At 53.0% G+C, this 24,542-nt stretch overlaps 1 protein-coding gene across 1 annotated transcript in view; it reads right to left on the bottom strand.

Annotated features, from left to right (window-relative positions):
* Positions 1-24,309, bottom strand: part of Cntn2 (contactin 2) — a 29,970-nt gene extending 5,661 nt beyond the window's left edge. Inside the window, exons 1-19 of the mRNA XM_036201780.1 lie at positions 24,089-24,309; positions 15,535-15,695; positions 11,151-11,295; positions 10,859-11,034; positions 10,569-10,664; positions 10,041-10,250; positions 9,643-9,742; positions 8,397-8,572; positions 7,883-8,019; positions 7,413-7,542; positions 5,381-5,531; positions 5,142-5,269; positions 4,703-4,878; positions 4,136-4,256; positions 3,506-3,664; positions 2,897-3,046; positions 1,015-1,085; positions 473-707; positions 112-224 (exon numbers count right to left, since the gene is read on the bottom strand). Coding sequence (XP_036057673.1) covers positions 112-224; positions 473-707; positions 1,015-1,085; positions 2,897-3,046; positions 3,506-3,664; positions 4,136-4,256; positions 4,703-4,878; positions 5,142-5,269; positions 5,381-5,531; positions 7,413-7,542; positions 7,883-8,019; positions 8,397-8,572; positions 9,643-9,742; positions 10,041-10,250; positions 10,569-10,664; positions 10,859-11,034; positions 11,151-11,295; positions 15,535-15,610 — 2,550 coding nt within the window. The 5' untranslated portion in view covers positions 15,611-15,695; positions 24,089-24,309. The remainder of the gene's footprint in view (positions 1-111; positions 225-472; positions 708-1,014; positions 1,086-2,896; positions 3,047-3,505; positions 3,665-4,135; positions 4,257-4,702; positions 4,879-5,141; positions 5,270-5,380; positions 5,532-7,412; positions 7,543-7,882; positions 8,020-8,396; positions 8,573-9,642; positions 9,743-10,040; positions 10,251-10,568; positions 10,665-10,858; positions 11,035-11,150; positions 11,296-15,534; positions 15,696-24,088) is intronic.
* Between the last annotated feature and the right edge of the window lie 233 nt (positions 24,310-24,542).

Below are 24,542 nucleotides of genomic sequence, written 5' to 3'. Positions count from 1 at the left end.
TCTTGGTGAGGAATTAGTGATCCCAGGAGGAATGACTAGTGAGCTGCCAGATGTTCCCATCTACTCTGGAAAGCCCAGCCTTGCCTCTTTGCAGCCCCAGTTGGTGCTCACCTCATACCCCAGGAGAATGCCATTCGTGTCTTGTTGCACAGGCTCCCAGCTCACATTCATCTCTGAGGATGAGGACCCCTTGGCCCAGACCTTGGCAGGGGCCACCCTGGGCTCTGGGGACCGATAGACAGTGGGCATACATTCCCAAGACCCCTTTGTGTCCCACAAAGTGGCCCTGACTAGGACTGCATCTGCTTAGGATGTGGGGGATTCCAGGGCCCACAATGAAGATCAGTGCTCAGGACAAAGCCCAGGGGACTCCAAGCAGACCCTATGCTTGCCTCTCCTCCCGAAGGGCATCCCTTCTCCTTCCCTGTGCCAGGCAGTCAAGGTGGGCCAGGCCCCGGGCCCAACAGCCCACCTTCCTCTGCTGAGTATACTAGTGCAGTGAGGCTCTCGGGCCCATCCCCCCGGCGATTGTAGCTTCGGATCTTGACCTCAAAGGGCGTGTAGGGATGGATGCTGTCATTGCTGTAGACGAAGTACTGGGCATCAGCACCAGGCACCCGGGCAGTCTGCCAACTGGAGCTGCCTTGCCTGCGGAAGGACAGCAGGTAGCCGAAGCCATCTCCATTCTGGTACTCTCGTGACATGGGCTAGGGGCAAGAGCATGGTATGGGCCAGGGGGTCATGGGTACGTGTCCCTGCCCATCCACATGGCTCCGCCCAGTCTTCACCCAGAGGAGGGGCCCTGGGATGCTTGTGCCTTCTCAAGGGTTTAGTGAGAGGTGACAGGTACATGGGGAGAAGGGAGGGACGGAAGCTGCCAGCTTCCAAGTGAGACTTCAGGGGTCCTTTCTGCTTGCTGCCACTGTGTCTGGAGACAAACTAGGAAGGGAGGGACGGGGGCATAACTCCTTAGAGGCAAGACACATGCCTGCGTCTCTGTCCCTGCCTACTTACAGTCCAGTTGATGGTGAGCTCGCCAGGGGCTCCACCCCCTCCGCTGAGTCCCGATGGTGCCACGGAGGGGACTGTTAGGACCAAGGAACACAGATGTGTCACGTTAGTGGGCAGTTAGGGGGGAAAGCCCCCAGCCTGTGCCTGGAGAGCATCTTAGATGGAACATCACTATTATCTTCCCATAGTCCTTCGGGGCATGGGTTCAGAGTCAGGCGAGCCTGAGAACAATTCCCATCTTTGCTGTGCTTTCTTGGGCAAGCTACTTAACCTTTCTCCTCTCCATATGATGATGACAATGCCTCTGTCAAGGTTGAAACGAGAAGAATTTAAACAAGTGGCCAGTCACCATGTAGTGGCTACTCTTGTATGTCACCCTCAGCTCTGTTGGCTTAGCTAAACCAGAGACCAACTCCAGCTTGCTTAATTGATGGGGATAAAGAACTTGGAACTACAGTTAACGCAAACAACAAAACCCAGCCAGTTTTGTTAGGGGAAACTCCAACAAATTTTATTGCTACTGTTTCTCTCTCTCTCTCTCTCTCTCTCTCTCTCTCTCTCTCTCTCTGGTGGTAAATTTAATCTCCCCATCTTTTGTTTTTAAAGATGAGCAAGCTGGGCAGTGGTGGCGAATGCCTGTAACCAGCACTCGGGAAGCAGAGGCAGGTGGATCTCTGTAAGTTCGAGGCCAGCCTGGTCTCCAAAGTGAGTTCCAGGAAAGGTGCAAAGCTACAGAGAAACCCTGTCTCGAAAAACCAAAAAAAAAAAAAAAAAAAGATGAGCACAAGGATGCCTCTATCAGCTCAGAGGGTCCTGAGTATCTCTGCAGAGCACCCAATGTGCAGAGGCCTCCACACTGGTTATGTAGCTTTGCATTTGACCCTCTGAGGAACACATTTCCAAGACAGAAAGCCTGAGGTCCAGAGCAGTTAAACAACTTGTCCAAGTTCATACAGCTAACGCACAGCCCAGCTCGACTGTCACCTCCACTCTTACGGTCTTAAGGATCATTCTTGTCCCTTTGCATTGTGCTTGCCTGCGTCTGTCTGTTTCTGAGATGCCAGAATCAAAGAGACCCCTTTTCCCCCACATCCCCAATAAGTTCAGTCAGAAAGCATGCCCTCTGGAATTTCCTACTCTAGACAGATGGTGGATAAAAACGTTGAGTGCTTCCAGAGCCTGGAGAGCCAGCCTGGAGCAGGTAGGAGAGCATGTTTAAGGGATACATGGAGGTAGACCCTCCACCATACACAAGCACAGGTCTGGCCAGTTAGAAGGAGGGAGACAGGGTCCTGACCATGATGCCATCTTGTGATCCCAGGCCCTCCCCTGGGAATGGTGGGATTGTAGCAGGTGACTCTGGGCAGATGCAGCCCATGTCTGTCTCCTTTCTTGGTTCTCTCCTCACACCCTTCCCTATCTGGGCTCTAACACCCATGCACTTTCACTGAGGGTCCCGGACAGATTATCATCCCTTCCACTTCACAGATAACAGCTGAAAAGGGCCTGGCGTCTGGCTGCTTCTCTAGCCCCCTACACAGCACTTGTGTGTACTCGTCCACACAAGAGTACACGTGCTCACAAGACACCTTCCTCATTCGCTGATTTCTGCAGCTGGTGTACATTTAAAAATGGCTCACGGTTCTTGTCCTAGGTTCAAGACCAGGCTCTCCCTGGGTGACCTTGTTCATTCAGCGTAAGCTGAAACATGCCTGCAGACGTGTGTTTCAGCAAGGGGTTTGGATTGGTCAGTTTGTCCATGCAGCAGCCTTGCCTCTCACTTCACATCAGAGCCCAGGACTAGTAAGCAAATTGGGGCTTTGTTCCAGCTCCTGCTAGGGCACCCTCTGCTGAGAGAGTTTCCTTTAGAACCCCAGAAACTCACCTGCTTCCTTGGTCCGGATTCGGCTGGATGGTCCACTGGGCTCCCCAGTGCCCAAGATGTTGCTGGCTGAAACCCGAAACTCATAGTCCATCCAAGGCATGAGACCCAGCACCTGGGCAGTCTCGGCATTGCCCTCGATGTTCACAGGATCTGCAAGGCCCCAGGGGGTCAGTGGCTAGCACCCATTTATTGCCGGGATGAGGGCAAGTTCTTCTGGGCCTGTGTGATCTTTGTATCCTGCCCTCGCCATGGTACCACCATGCGCTAAGCCTTCAATTACTCTGCCTGAAAAGCTACTGAGCTCTGATGCCTCAGGGCCTTTGCCAATGCTGTGTGCCCCTCACCCCACACACATTGAGCATGCTGGCAATCTCCAGCAACGATCCTTTGAAGGCTTCAAAGGCACAAGTGCCTTCTCTAGTCCTCTCCTTTCTTTCCTGCTGGCTATGACTGCTTCCCTGCCTGCCTAGGGGCTCTCCGGAGGGAGAGAGCAAAATTTAATTCCCTTTGAAGCCTTCGGCTCAGCTGTTGACCCTCTGACCCCTGTCTCCTGCCGTGCACACAGTGGGGGCTTTATCAGCACTGACCCAGGTGGGGCCTCACACTTACTGGTCCGAACCTGCTTCCACTTCCCGGCAGGTGGAGTACGAGCTTGCAGCGTGTACTTGGCAATGGGGCTGTGATTGTCAAAGCCACGACTCCAGCTAACCTGGACGGTGGTGTCTCCAATGTCTCTCACCACCACGCCTCCTGGGGGACCTGGGGGACCTGTACCAAGAAGCAGAGTACACGGGATCAGAAGTGGACAGCTCCCGATTTGAGTCAGTTTTTTTTTTTCCAGACCCATCTTGGACTGGCTCAATATCTAGATGGAGCATCAGAGGGTAGGAAAGTTGGGTGGGAAGCCAAAAGATAGGGACAGAGCAGAAGAGTGGGTAGTGATATGTCTCAGGCTTGGAGGCTCACAGAAGCTGTCCCTAAGGGGATGTATAGATTTCCCAGCACTGAATCTGGAACTCTGGCTCAGCACAGTCTTAGGGGCATTTAGGGGACATTTTCTTTCTTGAGTATGGCTTTGGAAGGAACATTCTACTCCTCTAGGACTCACAAAGAACCACATGTGAACTCAACAGACGTGTCCATCTCTGTGGCTTCTGTCAGCTTTCAGGGAGGGAAGGGAGGTGGGGAGTCAAGGAGCCTAGAGCCTCTCAGGGAACTGGGGTAGCTGACTCCCATCACCTCGGACCAGGACTGTGGCCTCCTTGGATGCACCGTCCACCACTGTCTGGGCCATGCACATGTACTTCCCTCCATGACGTAGCTGGGCATTCAGGATAGTCAGGTCCCCAATAGTTTCCTTCTGTGCACAGGGAATGAGTCAGGAAGAAGCCCTGGTTAGTATAAATAGAACCTGGATTCTCTGGCTGACATTTATGCCCTCTGTGTCTCCGTTTCCTGATCTGTTCAATGGGAAGAATCTACTTGGTACCACTGAATAACAAAGTGTGTCACATAAGAGAGTCTGCATGGGCCAAGTTAATGATGGCATTTGCACTGGGGAAGAGGGACAGTATCAGAAAGGACCTTCTGGGGCACTCAGAATGCTAAAACTTGTTTCTAACTTAGAATGGGCATTGGGTGGATTTAGGAAAGGTGGCTGTCAGTCCTAGGATGGGCTTTCTGGGCACTGCCTTGGGGGTTAGGGAGAACTTTGGAGGGCTTGAAGGTGGTGATTCCTGACAGGTCCCCTGTCTTATCTGGAAGAAGGGAGAGTTATAAGACACCCCACCCCCACCCCGGCCTTACCACACTGGCCCTCCGGTAGTGACCTCCAGGCTTATCAAAGTCAATGGGAAAGTCATCCAGGGTCCAGGTGAATGTGAGGTCCATGGTGGGGTCGTGGGAGGCATGGCATTGCAGGGTGAGGTTATCACCCACATTGATGTCAGCACTCGAAGGAGCTAGAGTGATCTTGGTTGCATCTGCAAAGCAAAACAGCCGCAACAAAACAAGGCGCTTTGGTGTAAAGGATGGAAAAGTCCCAGGCAAGGGAGAGGCTCCTTCCTATACCCCAAGAAGAAAATTCACGAGCGGCCAGATTTTGGAGGCTGGCCAGGGGTAGTCCCAAAAGACACTAAGTTCTGAGGTAGCCTTGGAAGCAGAAGTATAAGGTGCCAGGAGCAAGTGGCTGGCAGAACAGCACCCTGGCCGCTGACCCCGGGTCTGAACAGAACACAGTCCTTACCGCGCACGGACAGGATCCCAGTACTGTTAGCTTTGCCCATGAAATTCTCAGCAAAGCAGGTGTATTTGCCTTCATCCGATCGACTGATGTTCCTGATAATCAGGGTGCCATCTGAAGTTACGGTCACTCTGCAGTGAGGACACAAAAGAGCTAGTCAACCCAGGATAGACACAGTGGTGGCTATGGGAAGGGGACCCGGCCTCCAAGAAGCCACCTCAGCTGTGGCACACAGAACCTACCTGGTACTGTTCCCCAAAATCTCAGTGCCCTTGCTCCAAACTATTGTAGCCTTTGGGGCTGCACGAGGCTGGCAAGGGATGCTGATCTCTCCCCCGCGGGCTGCGGGGATCAGCCGTCTCACAGGGTTCTGCCGGAAGTCAGGGGCCAGGGCTGCAGGAGAGGAGTTACTTACACACTCACCCTGTGATAGCCACAGCCCCTCCCCTCTGAGAAGATGTCACCTGGCCATGTGCTAAGCACTATAGGAGCCACTGGAGACCAACCTCTCAAGTGGCCGCAGCGTCTCTAGAACTCAAGTCCACCCCCCTGCACCATTACGTCTCGCTCCACTCTTTCCCTCACACATGCCCCAACCACCTGTCTGTCTTTCACTTTTTTCCTTTTAAAGATTTATTTTTCACTTCATGTATATAGCTGTTTTGCCTGCATGTACATGTGCGCCAACACCTTCATGCAGTGCCTGAGGAGGCCAGAAGAGGGTATCAGCTTCTCTGGAACTTGAATTACAGATAGTTGTGAGTTGTGGGTACTGGGAATGGAACCCAGGTCTTCTGCAAGAGCAGCCAGCATCCTTAACTGTCAAGCCATCTCTCCACCCCACTGCACCCCACAACCCTGTTTTCTTTCTTTCTTCCTTTCTTTTTTCTTTCTTTCTTTTTTTTTTTTTTTTGGTTTTTCGAGACAAGGTTTCTCTGTGTATCTTTGCGCCTTTCCTGGAACTCACACTGTAGACCAGGCTGGCTTCGAACTCACCGAAATCTACCTGCCTCTGCCTCTGGAGTGCTAGGTTTAAAGGCGTGCACCACCACTGCCCAGCTCAGCTTTCCTTTTTAACTCTCTGAAGTCACTACGCCTTTCTTGCTTCAGGATCTTTTTGCTTGCCTAATATTACCTGAAAATCCCCAGATCTTTACAAGGCTGGCTCCTTCAGGTCACATCCAGGTGACTTCCTCAGAGAGTCTTCCCTGACTACCCCATCTAACAGGCTCACCTCAGTACCACTGCTCTACTGGATTTTCTAATACCACACTTTTAGAGTATCTGGAATGAATTTCCTGGTTATTTATTCCTCTCCCTCTGTAGGATTGTACAGAACTTGAAGGCCGAGAACTTGTTTATTTCTCAGGAGATGTTGAATAAGTATTGGTTGAATGAATGAATGAAATAAAGAAGGAGTCTTGGGGCTGGAGAGATGGCTCAGTGGTTAAGAGCATGGATTGCTCTCGCAGAGGACCTGTGTTCAATTCCCAGTGCCTATATGGTGGCTCACAACCATCTGTAACTCCTGTTCCAGGAAATCAATACTTTCTTCTGACTTCTATGGGCATGTGACACACATACAAATACAGGCTTTCATACAAATAAAATAAAAAAAACAGTAGTCTTTTTTGAGCCTATTAAAAACTTAATAAAGGGTCCTCATGTCCATCTTACTGCAGAAAAAAAAATTCATAGCAAGCTCAAATGCCTAATATTTCCTTGGTCCCTGTCCAATGAAGGCCAGGCCTTTCACAGTTCACCCTGGCCTCTCATTTCACCTCAGAGCAGTGTTCAAGGGGCAGTATGAAGCATTTCTTAAATCAGAAAACTGAGGCATAGAGTCAGGTGACTTGCCACAGGCCGCAAAGCTGAAGGAGCTAGGTTAAATAAGATCACGTATCACTGCAGAGAGCATGCTTTGTCTAGCCGAGTCCTTGGAGAATTCTCAGTCTGGTAGCTTGAAACTGGTGCTACTTAGCTACTACTACTCTTTAAATTTTATTTGTATGAATGCCTGAATTTGTATGTGTATCACATGCCCATAGAGGTCAGAAGAAAGTGTTGATTTTCCTGGAACTGAACTGGAGTTATAGATTGTGCGTGCGTGCATGGTGCGTGTGCGTGTGCGTGTGCGTGTGCGTGTGTGTGTGTGTGTGTGTGTGTGTGTGTGTGTGTGTGTGTTTGGAGAAACGAAAGCTCAGACCCACCCAGCCACAACCTGCATGTTCCAGGGTTGTCCCCCACCCCCACTCCCACCCCAGGGTCCTTTACCTTGCACAGCCAGCTCAGCACTGGCATAGATGGTGCCATGCTTATTTTCTGCCACACACTGGTACATGCCAGAGTCCTCCAGGCTCAGCTTAGAGAATCGCAGGTCCCCAGCCAAGACCTCCACCCGGTTCTGTGCAGAAGAGCCAAGGCAGGGCAATGAGATCAGGACTGTTGGAGGACAGAAAGGGCTGGGTGTGTGTGTGTGCAGAGGCTCTAGACCAACATCAGGAGGGGGGTTCATGAGTTCAGGGCTGCCCGGTATCTTAGGCCTCCTGGAGGCCAGACTTAGGATCACATCCCTATTTGGTAGGATCCCAGATCTCTAAGATCCTGCACAGCTGACCTATGTGACTCTGGCATGGGAAGAAGCAACAGAACATCCCAAGACCTCCAGATTGGCCCATCAGGGTAACAGGGCCGGGCCAGCAACAGAGGATGCTCATGTGGGAGGGAGTCTGGGAGTTTCCTACCTGGGAGGCCAGAGGTTCCCCGTTTCTCAGCCAGCGCACCATGGGCCGAGGCTTGCCCGCTGCTGCACAGGCCCAACGCAGGTTAGAGCCAATGTCGGCTTCTGTGTCTGAGATCACCTTGAGCCACTCAGGCTGAGCTGTGGGGAAGTAAGAGAGAAAAAAAAAACCTGGACTGGCTGGGAGGAGCCTTAGGCTGGTTAAATAGGGAATTATAAGGGTGCAGTATTTATAAGTGACGGTAGAGGGCGCTGTTGGTGTTCTGGGACGGTAAGACAAAGAAGTGGGGGCAGAAGAAAGCTGGCATTCTATGGTTGTGCCCGTGACTGCTTTAGCAACTAAATCACTTTAAAGGCCTGCGTGCTTTTTGTATGCCTCCGCCGAGCTCTGAGATGGCCTCTCCAACTATGCTTAGTAGTCCCGGCAAGGGCCAGGAGGCTCGAGCCAATGGCTTTCCCTTCTCTTTGATTTTCATGCTGTTTCCTCAAGGAGAAGGGCGGTGTCCCCAGCTCTGTACCCTGCACAATGATGCGTCCCTGGACGGTGTCACGGCCCTTGGAATTCTCTGCCTCACATTCATAGGTGCCCTCATCTTCAAAGCTCACGCTGGGGATCTGCAGGGTGGGTTCCGCTGTGGCCCACTGAGGGGACAAAGAGCCATCCACTTTGCGCCACTTGATCCTGGGAACGGGGCTGACAGAGGCGGGGGAAAAAGAGCCAGAGGGGGTGAGCTGAGCTGGGCATGCTCCTCGTGTCCACAGAGCCTGTCTATACTCACGGGCCCTCCTGAAGTACTGGACAGGGTGAAGGGGACACTTCTGGGGGGAGGGGCAGAGGGAAAGAGGACACAAGACTAGGAACATATGCAGGGAAGAGTCAAGAAGAAGGCTCCCCTGTCACAGGCCCCAACCCCAGCCACAGCGGTGAAACCAATGCCACTGGTTTTCCATGTGGTCTGTACTCTGAAGCCCGCTTGCCCTCTCACCACGGTGGTCAACAGGGACCTGTGAGCTGGGTCTTTACAGGTCCCCCTTCACATCACCCCACTTTCCCAAGGCACTTTGGTTATTAGTAATTTGTATACTAAAACGGGCTAGGGAACCACTGACTCTAGAGGGGTCAACATACTACCCTCCAAATGCTCCTTACACAGCTTTTCTGGAGGCCCAAAAGCTTCCCCCAGAGCAGTGGCTAAGGAGCCCTGCTCTAAAGAACCTTTTTTTCTGAGAGAGCAAGCAAAGCTTTCCGTTGTAGTTTTTAAAAGACCTGATGTAACATTCATGCGGCACTTGTTAAATGCCAAGCATCATTCTCAGGGCCTGGTATCCATTAACTCATCTAACCTTTGTAACAATCTTACAGGGAAGCACTGTTACCATGACCACCCACAAGTCAGAGAGCCCAGACTGAGATGTTGTAGTTTGTCAGAGGTCTCCGAGCCAGCAAGTGGTGAAGCAGGGCTTTGAACCAACAGGATGGGGTCTGCACACTGTGCTTCCTGCCTCTAGGCCTGGGTGCTCCTCAAACTACATTTACTGTTGGGAGAACTGTGTGACCCACGCATGCCTCTAAAGCCCTCATATATAATGCCCTCCTGGCAAAACTGGTTTCCTTTGGTGGTGGGTGATGCCTGTTGGGTGCCCAGCACCCTGCTAGCCTACAGACTTTGCCCTCTCTCATCCTGGAGTCCCTCCTGCTCTTGAGGGGCTTTGAAATGAAACTGCCCGGTCCCAGGACACTCTTGGCCCTCCTATGGTACTTACTTCCCAAAGGCAAAGCACTCCAGGGTGACCTGCTGCCCAACCAGTGCATAGGTCTCTGGGGGGAACCTGGCTTTGATGCTGGGAGCAAAGAGCCGGGGATCTGGGGAGAGAGACATGTAAATCACACACAAAGGCCTCCAGGGAGATGCTTTGTGTTCAGGGCCTTGTGCCTTCCAAAGTCCACAAACGTCCAAACACAAATGTTTTGAATCTTTAAACATTCTCTTTCCTCCTGGGGGCCTGGGCAAGGCGCTCCAGGAAGACCAGCTGCCCAAACGGTGTCTAGGTCTCTGGCAACAGGGCCCCATGCCCTCTGAGCTGCTCTTCTTGGGTTTGGGGGGTACTCCATCTCCCCAAAGCCTATTTCAGGCCCCTCCTCACAGTCCCACCATCCTGACCTTCAGCAGCCAGGTTGAGCTGTGCAAACTTGCTGAAGACACTCTTGGTGGAGAAGTCCATGTGGCTGGTGGCCAGACAAGAGTAGTTGCCCAGGTCGGAGGCGTTGGTCCGGGCGATGTATAGGTTTCCTGTGGTCTGGGACACGAAGTGACGCCCATCCGTTGGGATGAAGTTGGGGAACTCATTGAGGAGCCAGCGGTAGGACAAACCTACAGAGGAAGGAAGTTCGAGGAAACCAGGGTGTGCTGGTTTCACAGGCAATCTGGGAGGGGGGTGGGCTGACATGCTGCATGCTCTGCCTTCTCAGGAGAGCTTGCAGCTCTAAACGGGTGGGGGCGGGGCATGTAGAGGGAAGATATGGCTTCAGCTTGGTCCTCAGGATGCTAGGGACTGGGGACACACTCTCAGGTCTAGCTAGGAAATAGCAGAGCCATTTGAAGTCGCCTCCCCGTCCTGTCTTTCCTCTCCTGAGCATCCAAAAGTCCTTTCTGGTACACTTCTTATCATGGCGCAGGGTCCCCACTTACCTGGGTAGTGGGCAGGTGGGTTACAGGGCAGCATCACCCCCCAGCCCTCATGGGTTTTCACAGGGTCTCTCTCTTCCTTGGAGAATTCCTGCAGGACTGGAAATGGAGAGCAAGGCTCAGGCACAGTCTTCAAGCCCAGGGCTCCCCAGCTCCTCCTCCACGGGGGAAAAAGCAGTTTCTAGCATGCCATTTGTGGGCAGGAAGGACTGAGGCTGCCACCTGTCCTTCCTGGGCACCTTTTCCTGGCCCCATCTACCCACACCCAACATCTCGGCTCCCATGGATCTCACAGCCGAAGCGGAGGACAGCCTCCTTGCTGACGACAGTGCCCACTGGGTTTGAGGCTAGGCACTGGTAGACACCAGCATCCTGTGCCTTGGTGGGGCTCGTGATGACCAGGTTGCCCCCCATCAGTTGGTGACGGGAACTGGGTTCCAGGTTCATATCCGTGCCGTTCATCTTCCACCTGCAGCAGGGATGAGTGACGGTGGAGAGGGGACCTCAGGCCTGAATGGGTAGGGCTGGTATGAGGAGACTGTATGGCTGCCCAGGGCCTCCCGGCACCTATGGCGGGGACCTCACCTGTAGGTGGCTGGAGGGCTAGCTCGGGCACGACAAGCCAGTGTCACCTGATCTTCTGTGGATTCCTCTGGGAAAAGCAGGCCTACAGGCTGGTCTTCAAAGACAGGTCCAAAGGTGGCTGGGGTTCCCTGGACAAAACTCCATCCTGCAAATAGGGGGTACCACGAGAGGCTCAATCAAGGTCTGAGACAGTCGAAGTCCAATGTTAAGGGCACGCTGTCCGGCAGAACTTGATGGAGATGCCTCATTTTCTGCACTGTCCAGTAGGTGGCCCACATGTGGCAATTGAGGATTTGGAATGTGGCTTAGGAACCAAAATTTAAATTTCATTCATTTAAATAGCCTGCGCAAGTCCCCATCAGTCCATGTTTGCATGGTCAGGAACCTACCTACAGTCACATATTAAGCATTTGCTGTATACCTGGCACTGGGCTGTGAAAATGAATCAGACACACAGTCCCTTCCCTTGAAGGACCTTGAAGTCCAGGGAAGGAAACAGAGCAGACAGGGCAGGGGGTCATGTCACAGAGTGCTTCAGGGACAAGACACTGTGAGATCTTCAGGGACCCCCACACAGGTGTGGCATGTGAGAAATCACCAGCGGGAAATGCAGAAAAGGGTATGTGTTCCTGGAGTCCAGTGCTCTTCTAGGGCAGGGTAGTCCAGTGGAAAGTGCTCATTTGGGGGCCTGGGCTGGGCCTCCTTGGGCAAGTTACAGCCCCCTCCCCCATGTGTTGATCTGGTGTCTTCCTATGAAAAGAGTAGGAATTCACTTCCCAGGTCCATGACAGGATCTACCCAGGAGAAAACAGGGAGGGCCTGGCACAGAGGTCAAGCGACCCAACTGGGCACAAGGGGTGGGGGGAGACAGAAGGCCAGATGTTGGGTGTGTGGTAGCAGGTCAACTGGTGGTATTTGAAAAACTGTGTCACATCTCAGGGGGAAAAAAAAAGCCCAATGGTCACATGGCCAATCAGGCAGGTGATGTTGCTTAGCAAATGGGCTTCACCTTTGCCTTTCCCAGCCCTGTCTCAGCCACCACCTTGCTCTGCAGACACCATTGTCCCATCTCCCCAGAGCAGGGTCAGCAGGCAGAGGGGCTGGACAGTATGGACAGTAGACAGTACTTCACACCTGCATCCGCACAGCAGGGGAGCGGCTCCGCCACTGTGGGATCAGGTGGGAGCCAGGTCCCCTAATTGGCTCCTATCTCTCACGCAGCTGATTTCAGACCTTCCTTGTCGGGTGGGGGGATGGGAAGAGGGAACTCCATTAACCAATTAGTGCCTTCTTTCTGGGCACATCCAGCTGCCAGCCCTCTCTCCAAGCATGGTCCCTCTGCTGCAGCTGAGGCCCAGCTTTGGCCTCTTGGGAGTAGGGGCATCTGTTAAGCAGCCCTCTGAATGAGGGATGAGGTAGGAGGCAAGACTTTCAGAATGGTCTGCTGAAGACTTCCCTTGAGTCCCGTTCCTGTTGCCTCCCCCCACCCCCACCCCGGCCCCCAAATGCTTGTCACTGTCCTTTTGCTGCTGCCCCGAGGCCTCAGAGATGCCGGCTGAGAGCAATTGCATCATCTCCCCCGGAAAGCCCAGCTTAATCCAGAGTTAATGATGGTGGGGGGGGGTAGGGACCCTGTCCCAGCTGGGACCCCTTGGAGAGAGGGGAGGGGGAGGACAGAAGGGAGAAGGAGCAATGTGGAGGCGGCAGGCGGCGGGCTGCTGGGAATCACCTTATACAATAGCAGCTTCCAGGAACTCAGTCTGGGTGGTGGGGGCGGCAGAGTGGGACATGGGCACGTTGGTACTTTAAGACTGTCTTTCTTCTTGACAAAGCTTTGCCCTCTACACTCAGCTATGTGCACACCTTCACACTCACCCCATTATTCACCTGTACACACCTTTGTGTCTCACCTGTACATGTTCGAACGAGGTTCTTATATCACACATATGTTCATATACAGATGTCTCGCTAAGCCAATCAAATGGCCAGATACACATCTATGCACGCTTCTGTCCCAGGCAGGAACAATAGCCCTGCTTGCTCATTTTATATGCATGTTATGTATCCATAAGTAGCTCTACTCACTGGTAATAATTAAATTATAATAAGAATCGTGCTGTTGCCAGGTGGTGGTGGCACACACCTATAATCCCAGCATTCGGGAGGCAGAGGCAGGTGGATGGATCTCTGTGAGTTTGAGGCCAGCCTGACCAGAGCTAATCCAGGACAGCCTCCAAAGCTACAGAGAAACCCTGTCTTGAAAAACCAAAAAAAAAAAAAAAAAAAGAAAAAAGAAAAAAAGTCTGTTGATCCAATTGCCTGATACCGTCTCCAAATTTTTAGCACTCTTAAGAAGGGAGGTGATTCTCACCAACAAGGACTGAGACTTAGGAAGGTTTAATAACTTGCCCCACCTCAAAGCAAAGGAGGAGATCTGCCCTTGCCAGCCTCATCATGCTGCCAGCATTTTTAACCACAGCGGCCACAATTTCTGACTTCAGGTTTTGGAAGCATCTGAGGCCCTGGTTCCACCCCCAGAGGCCTGAAATCAGAAGTTCTGGGAATGAAAACCAGAAATCTAAAGTAGAAAAAATTGCTTCTGAATGGGGAGGGGCTAGGCTCTCCTTCAACTGGTATGCCAGACTTTGTTGACTACCATGGGAGGCCTTACTCACTCTGAGGAGTGGATGGGGGTAGAGTGGGAGGGAGGTGAGGAGGCGGGAGAAGGGGAGGGAGGGGGATCTGGGGTTGGTATGTAAATTTGAAAAAAATTTTAATAAATAAATATATTTTAAAAAATGCTTCTGAAAGGGGCTGGAGTTGAGGGCATCAAGGTACAGGCTGTGTCTCACTCACACCCACACCCCACAACATCTGGTCCACAGACGACCTCACATGGCCCACACTTCCTCCATAGCTACAGACTTACCTGTATATGCTGTCCCACACATGTACACAGACTCGTGGGCCAAGGCTGCCCCTGTCCCACGTGCCCTTATTCTTTGCCCCCAGTTACTGTCTCCCCCAGAAAAGACATAAGAAGTGTTGTAGTAGAAGGAAGGAGCTAGAGATGCTATGTGAAGGAAGATGCAGCGCCTCTCCTTGCCCTGGGTTGTGAGTGGTCCAGAGCTCTACTCTAGGATCAGGTGAGCAAGCCAAGAACAGAGAAGCACTTTCCAGGTCTCAGTAAGGAATGGATCTACAATCAGGGCACACATGGGAGGTGGCAGCCCAGGTCCTGGCTCTTTGGCAATTGCCTTCTGACCCATTTAGACCAGGGTACCCTGAGCGGTGTGCACACCTCTTGCTTCCAAAAGGAGTTGTCCCCAAGGGAGAGGGTATGGAGGATCTTCTCAGCCTCTCTCAGTGGGAATCTCTTGCTCAGTAAAGTGAGAGCTTCCCACCCTGGCAGTTCCCCCAGTCTGGAGAACCCTGCGGGTAGATAGCTAGGCCCAGGGTCTTGGAGTTAGCCCGACTTCTCAGCACCCCCATCAAGCTGGGTGCAGGGTGGATCAGAGCAGCAAGGACCTGGTGGGAGCTTCTGAGCATGCCAGCAGGGATGAAGATCTAAAGAGCATGGCTGATGGTTGTGAGTGAAGGGGAGGGTCTAAACTCCAGGACTGCGGACTGAGTGCCCCTCCTCCCCCATAGCTCTTTGGGGGAAAAGAAACCCTTGTTGATCTGAGCTTGGGGTTCAGGCCCAGCCAAACAGTAGCCAGCTGGCCTCTCAGCACCAGCCCTGGAGATACCCAGCTCCAGGACAGGAACTCCAGCTTTCCTCCCTCCCTTCTCTGCTTTCTACCAGCTGCTTCCCATCTGATCTGAACCTAGAGAGAGTACCACGGAGATGCGACCCTCTGTTGGCAATCCTGCTCTGCCTCCTCTGGTCCCTTTCTGGCCCTCCCACCCAGCTTGCCTCAAGAAAGCCCTTCAGCATTGTTTGGAGTACCTGTTATCCCCTTGGACCCAGGACCCTGGAGCATTCTTCAGGAAAAATTTCTGGATATGATGGAGGTGTCCTATGGCCTGGGGTGTCCAAGGTGGCTACTGAGCACTTGACATGTGGCAAGTACAGCTGAGGGCATCGTTTTTATCTGAATCGCATGTTAGCCCAGGGGTCACACCTGGTGATGCCTACCTCACTGTGCAGTGTGGTTCTAGAGGCCACAGCTCCAGTGGTTAACATGGAGATCTGGCTGTGCCACTTTGTGCTGTCTGACACAGAGGAAGCCACTCAGCTCCTCTGGATCATTTTTTCTTCATCTTCAGCATAATAAAGATCCATTACCTTTCCTCCCAACTTCAGAGGGAAGGTAAGATGCACAAATGGGAAGAATTGCCACCCAAGAGGTAGTAATGACAACCATGTAATCGGCGCTCCTACCTGGACAGGGGACCAGGGCCACTGTGGCCAGCACCAGCAGCAGCAAGCATGGCTTTTTCCTGCCGGGTGTCCTCATGGTGGGTGTTTCAGGCAGAGGCCGAGTTCAAAGGACAGGAACCACAGCCCAGCTCCAGGAGAATCAACTGGAGACTCCGAGACACCTAAGGAGACAGAGGGTGAGGGCTCTGAGCCACGGCGCCCCTCCCAGCTGCAAGCACATCTGGTTAGTGACTTGGTTTCCTGTCTGTGCTGTGGAGCACAAGGGCTCATCTCGCTCTGGTCCCAGAGGAGGGGCGTGGCTATTAGGAAAGAGCTCATCTAGGGCTGAGTGCCTCCTATTGTCCCCCTCCCCCCACCTCTCCGGGGAGTCTGGTTCTGCTCGATGCCCCGCCCTCCGTCCAGCAGGTGCTGATCAGGAAGTGGAAGCAGAGCTAACTGGGAGGCAGGAACCCACCTGCCTGCTTGCCTGCAACTGTGATCCCTCTGTGTCTGGAGGAACCCGGAGAGAGTGTGGCATGGGCCTGGGTCAGGAGCCAAAGGCATCTTCCTCTGGTGCCTGGGGATCAGGGCCACTCTCTCTCTGCTCTTCTCCCACAGCTGCCTGGGTGGGGGCCCCTAAGCCCTTCTGGAGCTGCACAGTCTCTGAACCAGGACTGATTTTCTCAAAGTAAGGGAAGCTTCATGACTTAGCATTGCCCCAGGCTGGGGTGCCAGGTGCAGCATCTAGGTGCTTGGCATAGGGTCATGACCTTGGTCCCACCAGCCGCACTCCCACCACATAGGTTAATGGCTCAGCCTCTGTCTTACACTGGGACAGCAGAGACTTGGTACAGTCAGCCTTGGTGGGTCTCAGCAGAACAACAGCTGAGGAGATGAAGACCTCATTGGAGAGGCAAGGACAGGGATGAGGTCACCTCTCTATCTACTCCTCCCCAGGAAGAATTCCTGACTTCTGGAGGACAGGGACTCTCAGGAGCTCTCTTCTAGGTGTTAGGGTTAGCCTGGTCATCACAGCCCCATTCCTCCCTCTCGGAGCTGCCGCAGGGCCAGGGCACCTGGCTACAGATTCTGCCAGCTTGCCCTCCCTCCTGCCTGCGGAAGGCCTGGGGCAAGGCTTTCCGCACTAACTGGCTGTGGAGCCCTGCTGTCTGCATCTGTATGCTCTGTGAAATTGCTCTCTTCCAGGTCCTTCAGCTCAGGCTGTCCGATGCTTCCTGAGAGAGCAGTCAGGCGTGGGCTCAGAAGGAAGACTGTGCAGATGAACTGAGGCTCGGGATGTGCCTCACCCCTTCTCTCATAGACGAAGTCCCCAGCCCTCCTCCACCTGGGCTCTTACCACCTTCCCTGCTTCCGGCCGCCCAAAGTCAAGATGAAGAGTGCCCTGGTTCTGCCAGAGTGTGTGGCAGGAATGTCCAGCAGTCTTGAGAAGCAGGGGTGCGGATCAAGAGGAGAAGCACTCCCTCCCAATGTGACCCCAGCCTCATAGTCTCTGCTTCATGTCAGGAAGTGTGTCCAGTTGTCAAGCCCCCAGTCGGCCACTCCCATTCTTGCTGCTCTTAGTTCTGTACTAGAGTGCAGACAGTTGGCATCTCTAGATCCCCCCATCATCCATGGTGTCCCCCCCAACGGCCAAATTCATTCCTCCCTAGGGAAGGTGTCCTCGTGTTGCAGGGCACTGTTCACACCTCACCCACCTGGAGGCACCCAAGATGTGCCAGTCTGAACACAGAATTCAGCTGTTGGTCATCCACAGCTTCTGCCTGTGGGACTGTCTCCAGTGGAAGACTGTCAGTCACCCAAGAGGAGAGGCTTGTCCCCCGTCCATCTTTAGAGCACTGTGCCCAGAAAAGTGTCTGGCACATAATACATGACGCTTGTGTGTCACACTCAACTAATCGAGAACCACTGTGGCCATATGCCTCCAGGAGCCAGTGGACACACGACACACAGGCAATCACAGTGGAGCCCAGTATACACCTGACCAGGCTGGAGGTCTTTGGTGCTTTGTGTGGCAGCCCATGGTATGTGGTCCATATGCCCACACTCTCACACACACACACACACACACACACACACACACACACACACACCCCGAGGTCTCCAGATCAGCAGGGTCACAGGGAATCTCAAAGTACACCTCTGGGTGCCACACAAATGTGGGACATTATCCTCAAAACAGGGAGACGCTGCCTCAGTTTGGAGCCCACCCACCCATCCAATGATTGGGAAACTGATAGACAGGAATTGGTAATGAGACCTCATCCTTTTTTTTTTTCCTGTAAAAATTGATTATATTTTAAGTTAGGTGTACTTGTGTGGGTATGTGCATGTGAGTGTAGATGCCCACAGATGCTGGAAGAAGATGTCAAAACCCCCTGGAGCTGGATTCTGGGAACCTAGCTCAAGCCCTTAAAAGCACAGTACACACTCTTTTTTTTTTTTAAAGCTGAGGATCGAACCCAGGGCCTTGTGCTAGTGCTCTACCACTGAGCTAAATCCCCAACCCCAGAAGTACATACTCTTAACCACTGAGTCCTCTCTCTAGCCCCCTGACCTCATCTCTTTACAGTTCTATGGGCTTAGACAAGTTATTCCCCCAATGGAGCCTCAGTTTTCCCATCAGCAAAATGGGAATTATGTGAGCATTACAGAGTGGTTCTGTGGCTACATGAGGTATCACCTGTGCTGGTTATCAAGTAGTTGTGAAACCCCAGTGCCATTTGGACCTTTATCAGTCTACTGTGGGGAGAGATAGTTCTAGATACCCACTTCTCCCACCTCCATCTCCTCTGGTATCCACTTCCTGCCCTTGACTTTCCCAGGTTGCTCTCTTGCTGAGGGACTTGAAAATCAGCCCTGTGACTGGAGAATCATGAACTCACGCCTGACACGGAGAAGCTGCTCATCATTTACTTCTGCCCTTTGTCAGCCATCCGGGTTAGAGCTCAGCTCAGGCACAAGGGGCCGGTCTGGGAGGTGCTTATCTGAACACACCAGAGCAAGACCAGAGATGAAGTCACAGTGGTCGCTTCCGCCATGTAGTAGTGGGCAAGATTCTGTGTTGTCTTTCTGGTGAAGACTGTAGATTATGGATAATCCAATCCCACTGCACACCAGAAACTTCAGTTTAATTCAGGCTTTTTCATCTGCCATCAGTCTGGCCTAAATGCCCTGGGTGCCCTCTAGGGACCAAGACCTGTAGCCTCAGAGGAGATGTGTGTGGGATCAGGAGGATGTGGGGTTTCCCCCTGGGAAGCACTGGACATCGGTTGGTGTGATCAGATATATATTGAGCCCCTGAATTAACAAGTAAGAGCTCACATGCAAGTTTGGAGTAAAGGTTGGAGCTTACTGCCTCCCTGAAGATGAGGTAGCCAGCATCTACCATGCTCTGCGTTCATTTCCATTATCATGCATGCGTGTGTGTGCGTGCGTGCGTGCGTGCGTGCGTGTGTGTGTGTGTGTGTGTGCATGTGTGTGCATGCACACACGTGTCATAGTGTTGGGAGGCAAGGTCTTCTCTATGCCTTGAACCCACAAGCCTCCTGGCCCAGCTGGGATCACAGGAATGTGCTACCATATCCAACCCCATTACAGTGTTCAGTGACCATATACCAGGTGTTGTGCTGAGCACACGGGAGTCGGCGGTAACTGAGACACCCCCTTCACGGCACTCCCCGGCCAGCTGAGAGCAGCCGCGAGCTGTGCTTCCAAGTTGAGAGATCAGTCAACCCCCCCCCCCCCCATCTGCCCGATGACATGTTCTAGAAGGCCCAGGATGGAGAGGACCCTTTTGTCAGAGTGAGGCTGGAGTGGAGTTATGCCAGACCCAGATTGGCCCTGCCAGCTCTGAGCCAGCCAAGCCTTGCCCAGGCCAGCTGCCCTGGTGCAGGGGTACAAGCACAGGCTGTCACAGTCGGTCACAGGCTGTCACCATCAAGGGGCTGGTTCTGTGAGGTACATGGAGGAATAGGCCATTGAGAGGTTCAGAGACACTAGAAGTTTCCAGTCCAGGAAACCAAGGGTGGGGGAAGGACAGCTTGGGGACAGTAGACTATAAACTAGACTCCAGCACACGACAGGGTTTCTTGGCTAAGTTAAAAAAAAAAAAAAAAAAAAAAAGTACATAGCCCGGCGCTGCCTCCTGGGATGCCCAGCTCTGGCCCCAACTCTTCCCTTCCCAGTCAAGGAGATCAGAGAATTAAAGGGTGTGGTGATAGTGCATACAGTTTGGTGGGAAGGAAGGGTCTGGAGCACAGTAGAAGACAGAGAGGTCTAGGGTTAACCTAGCGTGTCTCTGGAGTTATAGTGCAGGTTATTGAGTCAAGGAGCCCTTGCATCCCTAGCTAGTATAACCCGAGTTCCTGCCTTCAGTACCAGTCTCTCGCACCTCAGTTTCTGTCCTGAAAAATGGGAACAAGAAGGGTCACCTCAAGGGATGATGGTGAAGTCAGAGCCATACCTGGGCCACTGCCAATGTTTGGGAAAGATGGGACCTTATAACCAAGCTCTCCTTGTCCCCCAGGATATTCACATACACTGCACTTGTGTGAGTCAGGCTTGCTGACATAGTCTTGTGCTAATGGCAAAGATGCCTGTCATCTCGACAGAACTTTTCCCGCACATTCTGTGGGTGTGATGTAACGAGGCAAACCCAAGCAATCACCCCAGATGATAGCCCATGGGCATACTTGTACCCAACACCACATGTTCAGGGAACATGGCCTGGTTGGGCCCATGGTGCTCTCCATGATTTTTTTTCTCACGTGCCCAACTCCTGCCTAGGGCAGAGGGAGACTGAGCTCATCACCCATCCTCTGCTTAGGATGGGGATCACTATCTCGCATGACTATCAAAGTCCAGGAGGGTCTCAGTCACCGCAGCCTGCTGGGAAGATGGGGCTCCAAGCAGAGGTGTTGAGGCTGCTGGGGTGCCCAGTGTGCCAGGCCAGGCGCCACTGGGCAGGGGAAGGGCCTGAAGTAGAGGTGCTTGGGAGGAGTGGATGAGATAGAGACCTTCAGCTCCAAGTGAGAGGAGGTGGAAGTCCTCGGCCCTCTTTCCCCAGCAGGCATGGCTCTTTATGTTTGCAGCCGCTTCCTGAGGCCTCAATGCAGATAAATCCCATGGGGATACTGGGATTCCCAGACTCAGAGGGCTGGCTGAACCTTCAATACTGAGTGTGGGAGTCTGGCCCTTGGTCTGCAGCCTGGAGTCTACAGACTCTTAACTCTGAGTCTACCCTTCGGAGTTAAGAGGCCAGAGGGATGGGGATGTGGGTGGGGTGACTTAGGTCTTCCTGGAAGTGTGGGACTAGGGTGCAGTCATCCCACTCTGCCGCCTTTCTCTGTGTGTACTGTAAGCAGCGAGCAAGGGCCTTGGAAGAAGGATCTCACACTCCACTTTTTTTTTTTTTTTTTTTTTTAAACAGTGCTGGGCATCAAACTCAGAGCCTCCCATATGCAAGACAAACCTCCTTCTGCTGCTCTTTACCCGAAGTCCTTGGAAGGATTCTTTGTGAAACTGGAGGAGCATGAACAATTGTTTCAAGTTGTTTCCAAAGGACCAAATTTGGAAGAAGAGAACCTTATGCGTTAGCAGGGCAATTTTTGCATGCCTACTCCCTTTACTGAGAGGAGACTCCTTATTCCCATCCCATCCCCCAGCTCTCAGACAGTTTTCTGCAAGCTGGTAGAGAGCAAAAACCTGTGCATATGGGGAACCTCAAAGTCCTGGGGATTAACAGATGTTGAGATGGTATAGGCTTCCTCTGGAGGAGACCCTATGGGTTTCAAATCAGGATGGGTGCCTGTAAGTGGGGCAGGGGTTGACTTCTGCAGTTCAAAAGGGAACTGTATGGTTGAGATGGACATTGAGGTATATTGTAGTGTGTCCTAGGATGGATGGTGCTCAGGTTTGGGGTGAAGACATTGCATGCCTTTGTTTTTGGTTGCGCCTCATTTAGTAGACAAAGAAGCATGGACTCAGTTTGTACAGTTTGTCATGAAACCGCAAAAAGGAACTTGCTTCCAGGAGAGTAAAATCCGTCCTGTGAATGCTCCAAGTTAGCAACAGCTCTGGGGATTTTGGTCTAGATGAGGACCAGTTGGTCCTCCTGAAGAACCAGAAATGCCAGCATGTAGGCAGATGAAAAGGATGTCATCATTTGCCATTTGAAAGAGGATGGCCTGAGGCTAGAAGAAATGTACCTGTCACTCAGCCTAACTTCTGCTTCTGGGCATGACTGTCTCAAGCCTTGAAGTGACCCCAGCCCTGCAGCCATCTTAACAGACGTGTGACTGGAGGTTACCCTATGCCTCTATTTCCTTCTCAGAAGTATCTATTGTCTGATGGAAACTCCTCATTCTTCAATGGCGTGTTCTTTGCTCTGGTTCTTCCCTGTGTGCCAATAAACCATTTCTTCCCTGATGCTCTTGTTCCACTCCTAAGAATCTCTCTAAAAATACAAATACCCCCCATATCCATGCTTGAGATCACTTTGAAATATGCTTCCCCACCATCATTTGGCTTGAAAAACCCTCTGGCAGAGGAACTTTGCAGTCTTGGGCCCTCCCAAATGCATGACTGATAGTATCAGCATAGAGGCTGGCTCAGGTGCATCCTGCCATGTATACACCCTTTAGGAGAGAGCTGGGGTCGGTCCAAGGCAGGACATACAACTGTCCAGTGGGTCACAGGTACTTAGAGTCAATGCACCTGTGCTGCCACATAAACAGTGGCAGGAAGTGGAGGTGCCCAGTGGAGGGATGGAGACTGGGGGTAGACTGAGGGCCTGTGGACCTGAGGAGTACATGCTCTGGGACAGGAGATACAGGGAATGGCTTGGCCTGCTGGAGACTGAGGAAGGAAAGAGTGTAATCCCTTCAGTGGTCGCGCCTCTCTTCCCAAACCCTTCTCTTCATCAGGACAAGGGCAGCGGCTTCTGAAGAAGGCAAGTGGACCTTGAGTGTCTTTGATGCCATCAGCTTAGGAACCTCCTGTCTTTCTCATCTCCTGCCTGCCTCTAAATTGGCCAAGATCTCCCATGGGACAGTACGAAGGACTTTGACCTTGTGGCAGAAGCATTGAGTGGTTCTGCCTGAGCCCCACTCTCCAGAGTTAGCTGGTGGCGCCCCTGGGAGGAGCTGAATGCTTCTGACTCTGTGGCAGCCCAGCCCGGAAATATGACACCTGTTTTAACCGGTTTTCTCTGCCCCACCCCAGGAGGCTCAGCCACGCTTGCCCCTCCCACAGGTGGTCTACTCTTTACTGTCCTGGTTATTTAGCGATGCGTCTGGTCCCTTGGAACAGGACCTAGGAGAGGTGGTAGATCACCTCAGAGGCTAGAGGGTAAAGCCGACGATGGGGCATCTGAATAGAGGCTTGAGAGAATGCCTGAAAATAGTTCACTAGATGAGCTCAGGACCAGGCTATGTGGACAATACCTTCTTCCCCATCTTTGGCAGAAGGGAATGGTGTTCAAACCCACCCTTGTCCAGGGCTGGGGGTCATTGCATGCACAGTCACTCAGTGCTGGTCACACTAATTACAAATGTACTAACAACTTTGGCAGCTTCACCCTGAAGGTAGGAGGAATGCTCAGCTCCCCTACCTCCTTGGAGTAGGGATGGGGTGCATAGAGCTCAGGGACCAAGCTGCCTGTGCAGCCCAAGACATTCTTTCACAGGCACAGTGTCATCTTAGCCCCTTGGCCCCCAGTGCTACAGCCAGTTTTAGAGGTGGGGCCAGACACTCCCCAACTGGAACAGCTCCTTTCCTGCAGCCCATTACATAAGCCATGGGGCTAGGCAGAGGGGTTGCCCCCTCTCGCTAGAATCCCCTGCAAAGCCAAACTTTGAGCAAATCCTTCCCTCCCACCAGTGAGGCTGAGGGGGAGGGATCTGGGGAGAGGGCTGAGGAGGGAGGAGGGGTGAAGGAAATGCAGGCTAGATTCCAGCCTCACCCTTGGGATATGACTTGCCTCAGTTTCTCTCCCAAGTCCCAGCTCCTGGACAGTCTTTGTCCAGACTTGTGTTGTGCTCTCTTCCCATAGCCTCCCTAGTCCATTAGGACCAAGACTTTGAAAAGAGGTCATCCGGCAGAAACAGCCCCCCATGTGACCTCAGATTTGGGATCTCAGGTTCAGGTCCACCTAGGGACTTCCAGGGTCAGGGTAGGGCCTGGCATTACAGAGCTGCTGGGCACTGGCTCTGGTCCAGGGCAGGCCCAGGAGCCCCTGCCCCCATGGCAGGCAGTTGTCACTTCCTGCTCAGATTTCTGGACCCACCTGGGGACCAGCTTTCTGGACCGGTAAACCAGGCCTTGCAGAATGCCACCCACCTAGACAGGACGGGGAGGGGGGGCGGAGAGCCTGAGCCTGAGGGGTAGCCACTGTGGGGCTGGGGTGAAAGGTCAACCAGGACCCAGTCTGCTGCGTGTCCTTGTCCCCTTCCAAGTTTCAAGGAAGATGTTTATAAGGGCCGAGCTCTGAGTCCCTCCTGAACAGCACCCGGGGAAGCCCCTGGACTGGAACAGACAAAAACGATAGGCACCTTACCTGGAGTGCGGGAAGGGTGTTGGCTGGGGCAATGCTGCGGCTACCCGGTGAGCAGACCCTGCGGCTGCTTGGCCCCGCCGGCCTTAGCCACTGGCTGTCCTGGCGCGGCGGCGGCGGGCGAGGATGCGTAAGTGTGTGCGCGCCCCGAGCCACTGCAGCATCTCTGCATCAGGATGCGCTCCTCCCTCTCGCAGGCTCCGCTCACTGGCTGGCTCTGCTCCTCAGCCAACGCTCGGCCGGAGATGGCTTCCTCTGCCCCCTCCCACCCCGACGTCCCCACCCTCCTGGCTCTACCTCATTTGCTGTCATTTAAGGACCAGGGAGCGAGCTGGAGCACCGCCGCTGTCTTACATCAAGCTTGGCCAGCTCCGTGCCCAGCCCAGAACTGACAGGCTGCAGAGGGGTGCGCTGAGGAAGCACAAAGAAAGTGTCTCTTGCTCCCGAAATCCTGACA

This window comes from Onychomys torridus, chromosome 11 (assembly GCF_903995425.1).
Source record: "Onychomys torridus chromosome 11, mOncTor1.1, whole genome shotgun sequence".
NCBI classification, from domain to species: Eukaryota; Metazoa; Chordata; class Mammalia; order Rodentia; family Cricetidae; genus Onychomys; species Onychomys torridus.
The sequence above is the reverse complement of the archived record's forward strand: the minus strand, read 5'-3'. Positions and strand labels throughout refer to the sequence as shown.